This window comes from Dryas octopetala, chromosome 3, assembly GCF_963921425.1.
Source record: "Dryas octopetala chromosome 3, drDryOcto1.1, whole genome shotgun sequence".
NCBI lineage: Eukaryota > Viridiplantae > Streptophyta > Magnoliopsida > Rosales > Rosaceae > Dryas > Dryas octopetala.
The window spans coordinates 8,457,920-8,466,509 of NC_141368.1; the positions used below are offsets into that span (position 1 = coordinate 8,457,920).

An 8,590-nucleotide genomic window follows, 5' to 3' on the forward strand; every position below is an offset into this window, starting at 1 on the left:
AAGAAGAAGTAATGTGTAGAAGACTCAGAACATCTAGTTATCTTCCAAATTTCCCCTTGGGTTGAGGGCTATAATGAAATGTATTTCCTTGTAATATACTAGAAGGTGATGGCTTTTCAAGGAAATTCCCTGTCATGATATTCAATCAATTAAATATAACAGTCATGGTAGCAAGTAGCAACTAGCAAGTCTAGCATCTTCCCCCAACCTCACTTTACAAATTTTGACTTTAAAAATCACCCACTTGCTGAATTGAATGCTAATAAAACAAAAGCAAGTAGTACCCATGTACCCCACTAAAACCAAAGGGCACCCAAAAAAAGCACCCACCAGCCCACCAACCCAATTCAGTGGTAGAGAGTGGGCTGTCACCAACGATATTGTCACCACCATGCGGCTCGAAGGAAAATGCCCATTTTCCCAAAATAAAAAAATACAAGATAATAAACTGACAAAGGCATAAAGCACTTTTTTAATATATATAGGCCAATAATGGGTCCAAAGTAAAACGCAGGCTTTGGGCTTGTATACCCATTAAAAAATTGCATTGTCGGTGGAGAGTGCACTCACTACTCACATTAGAGTTTTGATAACCCGCCAAGTTAAAGCTAAGGTTGTACCTTTTTTACTCAAAAAAATAAAAAATAAATAAGAAAAGCTTGTTACTCTCTCTCTCTCTCTCTCTCTCTATCTATCTCTGTCTGGCTCTGGAAGCCTCTGTCTTGTACTCTTGTTGATAGCCTCATTTGTAGAGAAGGAAACAGTTGGAGAGATTGAGATTGGGAAGGGATCAAGTTGATCAGAATGAGCTGTGGTGGTGATTCAATGGAGGCTCAGTACATACGAAGGCACCACAGGCACGACCCCAGAGAGACCCAGTGCACTTCGGCTTTGGTCAGGCACATCAAAGCCCCTGTGCATCTTGTAAGTCTCTCTCTTTCTCTCTCTCTCTCTCTCTCTCTCTCTCTCTGTGAACCTTCTGATCGAGCTCTGGGTTCTGTTTCTTTCGTTTTGGTGTTGTTGATTTTGATAAAGAAAGGGTTTTTCTCTTGTTTGACTTTCTGTTGGGTCTTGGAGATCTGGGTGATTGGGAACGATTTGGAGTTGTTTTTGGTTCCTTTTTAATGTTTTTGTTTCTGGGTTTTCTTCATTGTGGCTCAATTGGGTCAAATGTGTTAAGATTCGACTTTGATTGTTAATTTGAACGACTTCGTAGTAATTTTGATGTAAAGGGTGTTAATTTGTACTATTATTGGGATTTAGCTTTAACTGGTTTGGTTTGCATGTGATTTTGGAGGCTGCAATCCAACTTTGGAGAGTTGAATTTCAAATATTTGGGCTTAAAATTCTTTTTATCTTTCAATTTGTTGTAATTATATAATAGGTTTATAAATTCATTTGGTTGCTGAAAAAGTCGTACGAAAATCTAAAAATTGAAGGGCATTTTTTTTCTTGCCATTTATTTCCTTAAATTTTAGCTTCTATGAAAAGGAAAGCAAGTTAATTTAATTTCCGTTCTTGTACTTTCTCTGTAACCAAACAAAATGTTAATATTTTAATGGCAGAGATCTAGTTGAAATTTGACAACTCCTTTTACATTCACGTCTATTTTGTTTTTGATAAGTTTCTGAATTAGTGGTGTGATTAATCTTGTTTCTTTTATCAGGTATGGTCATTGGTAAGGAGATTTGATCAACCCCAGAAGTACAAGCCCTTTGTTAGCCGGTGCATCATGACGGGGGACCTTGGCATTGGGAGCGTTAGAGAAGTGAATGTTAAATCTGGGCTTCCTGCAACGACCAGCACTGAGAGGCTGGAGCTTCTTGATGATGATGAGCACATTCTGGGCATGAAGATTGTTGGTGGTGACCATAGGCTAAGGGTAAGAAAGTTCTTGTCTCTTTTGCCTACTGTTGCGGTCTTCCTTTTATCCAATTTATTGTACAAATAGGAAGCACACTTGTCTGGTGGCATAGATGTGTAAGGAATACGTTAGGACTACCACTCAGTTAGCTGCAATCTAATGTGGCAGTCTTTGTAGCTGTTGTATTTTTATGCCATGCGTATGCAGCGTATTATACAACTCCACACATATATTTATGGTGCATAGGCTGCACAACTGATTGGCGATCACACCATACAGAAATTGTTGGTGGCATCACCATTGATGGCTATGTTAGTTTGTAGATTAAAAGTGAAACTTGTGGTACACATGGCAGTACTAAAGTGAAAAAACAAGAAAATTTTGGAAAATGCATAAATTTTGCCATTGCTTTCAAACATAAATAACAACACTAGTTTATTTGATGCTGTGGTTTTGGGCTGTTTTTTTTTTGCATGTTTTAAGGTTTCTGTTTATATTAATTGTGACGAAGTTCTTTGATCAACAGAAAATATACTAATGTTCCCTTGTGTGTGAATGTGTCATGAATGACCATTTAGCTTGGATTTCAATGCTTTCATCAATGTTTTCTTTTGAATATATCCATTTACCAAATTCAAGTAAGAATTATTTTTGGTCCTGAAAACTTGACCATCTGGGGCTTAAGATTGTACACTAAACTTTAATATCTGTCTAAACATGAATTCATAAAGTTTAGTAGCAATATGACAGTTTTGTTAGTAAATGACATCACTGCTTATTTGTCTGGTTGTTCCTAAGCACATGGAAAATGAGGTTTGATGCCTAACTCACAGTTTCAAAGTCAATTGTTTCACTTTCTGTTTCTAGAAAGACTGAAAGGGTAAAGAGAATTTGTATAGGAGAGCTAGCAACAGCTGCTTGTGGGTGACAGCCACAGGCACTCAGCCATCAATAGGGCCATTCAATGTCTAGGTCCCATCCATTTACCTCACATGCGACTTATGCATGGGATGGGGGATGTAACATGTTGACCAAGAAATTGGAAGGTGCCTGGAAATGTTGTTCTTTGGTGACTGACCTTAGTGATATTCAGAATGTGTAACATGTAATTAGTTTTTGGTTTTTTGGAATTACTATTGTTTTAGTCAGCCAAGGCTGCCAGCATCTGCCATCACATGCAATATGTATTTGGATAATTTATATGAATATTGAATTTATTTTCTGTTTTTGCCTTGATCTCTGAATAATATCTTTTTACTCCTGTATGATTACGTGGTAAGAGAATGCCTTTCCAATGCATTTCTATATGTTCTTCAAACTTGCAGAATTACTCTTCAATTATTACTGTCCATCCTGAGGTTATTGATGGGAGACCAGGGACACTAGTTATTGAATCCTTTGTGGTGGATGTGCCTGATGGAAATACCAAGGATGAGACATGCTACTTTGTGGAGGCCCTGATCAGGTGCAACCTCAAGTCTTTGGCTGATGTCTCAGAGAGGATGGCTGTCCAGGACCGAACTGAACCTATCAATCATTAGTGGATATGGGGGATGGGCTGGATGGCTTAGGAGCACAATGACTATAGTTATACCAACCATGGTTTTTTTGTCTCAGATGCTTTGTAGAGATAGTAGGAGCTTCCCTTCCATTCACAGAAGTTTTGGAACATTGCTGGCTTATGCATTTCTGACCGATGAAGATTGTTCCACTGTCTTTGCAGTTGCTCTTGCATAGTCGTTCTTACTCTGAAAATGATGCCTGGGGTTTCTGGTATTTGTGTTTGAAGGATGAGCTTTCAAGGTTTTTATAAGCTCTCCATGAATGGAAAGGGAAAGTTACTGTGAGTATTATTTTTCCTGGGTTTCGAGCATGGTGGTACCAATGTTAGTACGACTCTGATCTGTAAATATTTATCTTGGAAAGAGATGGTATCTATGGACTGGGGTTTTCATCTTGTAGTGCAGGGAGGGTTCAGAGGAAGAACGCTGCGTTGTTGTTTGTTTTGTATATACTTATGTATTTGTATTCTTAATAAATTATTGTAATTGCTTAACTATTGTGTTTCTACTTATTGGATTATCTGTTGAAGCTACAATAAAACTTACCTATTCTTTCTTATGTTAAATTCGATGTGTTGGAGGACCAATAAAATACACTGCACGAATTGGTGACACGTGGAATCAATACAATCACTGCCAATTCATATGGTGAATGACTCAAGAACTTGCATATGTAAGGGGCTTCCGGGAAACTTGAAATCTATTTTACTCGGTATATATTTTTAGGCTCTAGGCAATCTAAACAGGTGAGAGGCCCTACAGAGAGCCACCATTGCTTAGTCTCAACTGTCCGTTAGCGATAAGATGTTTTTAGCAGTCTTCACACAGGTGAAAGAATAATGTCTTTTAACTTCACAGCAAGCTGAACACTTGCTGATGAGGTTTTGTATGCTTAGCATTCACTGGAGACTGGATCAATTTGGGGTAAAATTCTCACTCTATCAGCCTGACCTTTTGGGTACAAAGGGGGACGGGAGGTTCGAACTGTGTCCTTGAGTGTGGGGATAAACGCTCACGATCGCTGAACTTACAACCCTCCACCTGTCAGCCTTGTTCATGCCAATTGAAGCATCAAGCCTTCCCTTCATGATGATTGATGGGTCATGGCAATGTAGCATTCAAGAGGGCAATTTTATTCCTCCTTACCAGCAGTCATTGCAGGTACACTTTCCTTCCCTGAAATGGTGAAACCGAATACCATCCTTGAGGAAAATCTCACGTTTCCGTACCAATGACATGTATTTTGCTGCTGTATGACAATCAGAACAAACTCTTGTGTTGTTAATCACCCTGATAGGTTCTCCACTTTTCATCTTCATCAATCCATAGGTAATGGCCAGTTTCTCTGTGTGACTCAGCAGAATCTTCTTCTTCTCCACCTCATCAATGTTCTGATGTACACAGTTAATATCAGGCTCATATCCCAATTTCTTCATTTCAGAAACCAAATGATACAATTCAAAATATAGTTCTCCTGTGTCTGTATGAGGCTTCCCTTCTGCAGAGAACATATGAATTGTCTGATCAATTTGTATCCAGCTCCACACAGGCCCGTTTTTCACCCCAACATTTTTCATCAAATCTTTAAGACGCTCCACATCTTCCCATCTGTTTGACATAGCATATAAGTTCATCATCAAGACATAATTGGCCGGATTATGAGGTTCCAACTCAAAAAGATTCTTTGCTGCAGTCTCTGCAAACACCAAGTTTTTATGGATTCGGCAGGATGCAAGAAAAGCACCCCATACAGTGACATCCAGCTTAAATGGCATCGTTTGAATAAAATCCCAAGCTTCATCAAGATAACCAGCTCTTCCAAGAAGATCTACCATGCAAGTGTAATGCTCAATTGTCGGAGCTATGTTATAATCTGTGCTCATACTATCAAACAATTTCCATCCTTCATCAACTAAAACTGAGTTCTTGCAACCAGAGAGCAGAGCCGTATACGTTATAGCATCTGGCTGCAGACCAGCTCCACGCATTTCATCAAAAAGAGAAATAGCCTCTTTCCCAAAGCCATAAATTGCAAACCCCATAATCATGCAATTCCAAGAAGCTAATGTCTTGTTCTTAATCTTCCTAAAAACCTCATGGGCACTTCTGAAATTGCCTGCCTTACTGTACATGTCAATAAGTGCTGTGGCTACGAATACATCCTCATTGAAACCTTTTCGTATGCTGTGACAGTGTACCTCTTCACCCTTGCATAACAAAGATAGTCGTGCACAAGCTTTAAGTAGGCTGGATATTGTGGCAGAGTTTGCCCTGATACCTTCTTCTTGCATTTGGATAAAAACCTTGAGCGAGTCCGCGTAATTCTCATTTTGTGAACAGCCTGATATAAGAGCAGTCCATGAAACCACATTTGGGGTTAACCCTGAACTTTTAATCCGATGAATCACCGCCAAAGCTTCCTTATGGCGACCCCACATTGAATACCCTGAAACCAGACCATTCCATGTCACTAAGTCGGGTTTGATTCCTTCTTGATCAATGCTATTCAATAGCCGTTCTGCATCTTCAAAAAGACCCTTGAAGGAATAACCTGATATCAATGAATTCCATGCAAAAATATTTTTGTTCTTCATATTATCAAAAACTATTTGAGCATTGGATAAACAATTATTCTTCACATACATGTCCACTAATGAAGTTCCTACATACACATCATAGCAGTCAAGCCCATTTCTTATCACAAAACCATGAATTTGTTTCCCATGCTTCAAGAAACATAATTCAGTAACTGCTTGAAGAACACTAGTAATAGAGCTTGAATTTGGCTTGAAGCCGGCATCTTGCATTCTCTTCAAAATGGTCAGGACTGCTTTATATGAGCCATGAAGAAAATGGCCTGACAAAAGGCAATTCCAAGTCACAATGTCTGGCTTCACATCAGACGATTCCATTTTCTGGAAAAGAATCCAAGCATCATTTAAACAACAAAGTGAAGCGTAAGAAGAGATAATCGAGTTCCATGATGACAAATTATGATCCTTCATTGTATTGAAAACTGTCCTAGCTAATTTTAGTCTGTCATTTCTGGAGTACATGCTAATAAGGGAATTGCATATTGACAAATTTGATTCCAATGCCCATCTCAAAACATACCCATGAATTTGCTTTCCCTCATTGAGAGCTCTCACTTTTCCACAAGCTTGTAGTGCTTTGACAATTGTAGTACTGTTGGCTTTAGCAAATGAAAATTGCATATTTCGAAACAGTTCCAGAGCCTTCACCCATCTCCCATTCTTCACGTTGAGCATGATTACCTCATTCCACAAAATATCTTCTTGATCCTGCATTTCATAAAACAATTGATTGGCACTTTCTATGCCCCAACAACTCCCATAAAACTTTATCAATGCACACTTCAAATGCACGTCCAAATCAAAGCCCCTTTTGATTAAATAAGAGTGAATTTCCAACCCAAGCCACAAATCCTTTAAACTTGCACAAAGTTTCAAAACTACACTAAGAACTTTGCTATCAAACATCACCCCCCCACCATGAAACTCACAAAAAAACTCAAGAATTTCATGTGGGTCACACCCAAATCTTCCAAACTCCTCTAGAAACGAACTCCATAGAAGATAACTTTGTTGAGAACCCACAAAGAAAGCCAGAGCAGCCGACCTAAAATCACCAAATTCTAAGTAATATGCGACCAAATGTTTTCCCATGGTATCCATATTGTTCTTGTTAGCCATTTTTATCATCTGGGCATGCATCACTTTCACTGAATTCAAAGATTTGGGATCACCCAAGCCATCCAAGAAGGTAAAGCTTGAAGAAAGTCTTGGCAAAGATGGAATAGAAGAAGAAGCAAACGGTTGGGGCTCAGTAGAAGTGGCCGTGACACCACGAGCAAGAGAAACCCTTGGTGGGTTTTGAAGGAAAGGTCGGTTAAGGTGGTGAAATGGAGCTAATTTGTCCATGGAGGTTTGCAGTTAACCAAGGAAGCCAAGGTTGTTTCGCTGTGAAAAAATGGTGGTTATTTGAGGGAATATTGGAGAGCCTTCATTTTCTGCAGCAATTGGGAAGTAAATGGAATAACTTTGGATTTTTTTATGGATAAGGTTCACCCTCCAAAATAATTCTTATTGATGCAAAAATTCGTAAAAGAGATGCAACAACTTAAGGTGATGATCTAGCTGATTGGAAGCCTTGTTGGACAATGAGTTAGATGTTGATTTGAGATGATTAAGATTTGTTGAACTGTTGGTTGAAGTTGATAAGATCTTCCAGCACGAACACAAGATCAAAGAAGAAAAACCGGTGTAGTACCAACCAAATACGCTCCGATAATGAAGTTAGTGAAGTGTATTTGAAGGTGTTTGAGTAAGAACAAGGAAGAACAAGTGATGAACTTGAGAGAATATGGAAGAACAATGCAATATCTTTTGGGATACTCTTAGCTGGTTGTATGTATTTGTGTGGTCTTTTGTGAGTAAATTGTGAACCCTTTCTTTTGTGCATATAAGTGGGTTTATATAGACAAAAGAAGTGGTGAATGTTAAGTTTAACTGCATGAGGATGAATGGCTGAGAGGAGGCCACACATTCGGTCATGAATAGTAGCATGCACAGTTGCCCCTATCTTTGCATTCAATATTGCATTGAATGCAAGTATGGAAGAACAAGTGGGATGCCCTCATAGTCATGGTTGTGAGCTGGAATGTCTCATCTGTCAAAAAGTTATGTCAAGTGCACTTGAGTATGACGGTTCGTCCCAACGTGATCTTCTTAGAATGGCGGTGGGAGGCCGATCCGATATGAACACATATGTCCCCATGTGTAGATGTGGAATCCATGTGTGATCGGATCAGACATGGACAAGTCGGCCGAGCCGATCAGGTAGTTAGTGTAGTGATCCCTTCAAGTGAAAACCGGTTGTGACTAGAATTTGAGAGAATGATTACCAAAGGCCGAGCTGAACCGAGCGTCCACTTCATGATGGATTTCTCCAAGTGTAGAGAAATGGTGTTGATCAGTTCGGATCGGCGGGAGGTAGTCCCTAGGCCGAGCCGAACACATGTCATCTGTGAATCTCTCATGTATGAGGCAGTAAGATGTGCCAAATTGGAAGAGTAGGGCATTGGGCCGAGCCAAACCAAATGGTCGAGATGATCCCGTGATGACAAGATTATCAAAGCAAGTCT

The 8,590-nt window shown here is 39.4% G+C and overlaps 2 protein-coding genes across 2 annotated transcripts; one reads left to right on the top strand and one right to left on the bottom strand.

Annotated features, from left to right (window-relative positions):
* Nucleotides 1-594: 594 nt before the first annotated feature.
* Nucleotides 595-3,992, top strand: PYL7 (PYR1-like 7). Its single transcript, XM_086235103.1, has 3 exons — nt 595-924; nt 1,667-1,882; nt 3,190-3,992. Exons 1-3 carry the CDS (start codon nt 805-807, stop codon nt 3,403-3,405), a joined length of 552 nt encoding a protein of 183 aa, XP_086091229.1. The 5' UTR covers nt 595-804; the 3' UTR covers nt 3,406-3,992.
* Nucleotides 3,993-4,102: 110 nt separating this feature from the next.
* On the bottom strand, nt 4,103-7,511 carry LOC147290468 (pentatricopeptide (PPR) repeat-containing protein). The gene has a single exon (XM_086235102.1). The coding sequence runs from the start codon at nt 7,365-7,367 to the stop codon at nt 4,569-4,571; it is 2,799 nt and encodes a 932-aa protein (XP_086091228.1). The 5' UTR covers nt 7,368-7,511; the 3' UTR covers nt 4,103-4,568.
* Nucleotides 7,512-8,590: the final 1,079 nt, after the last annotated feature.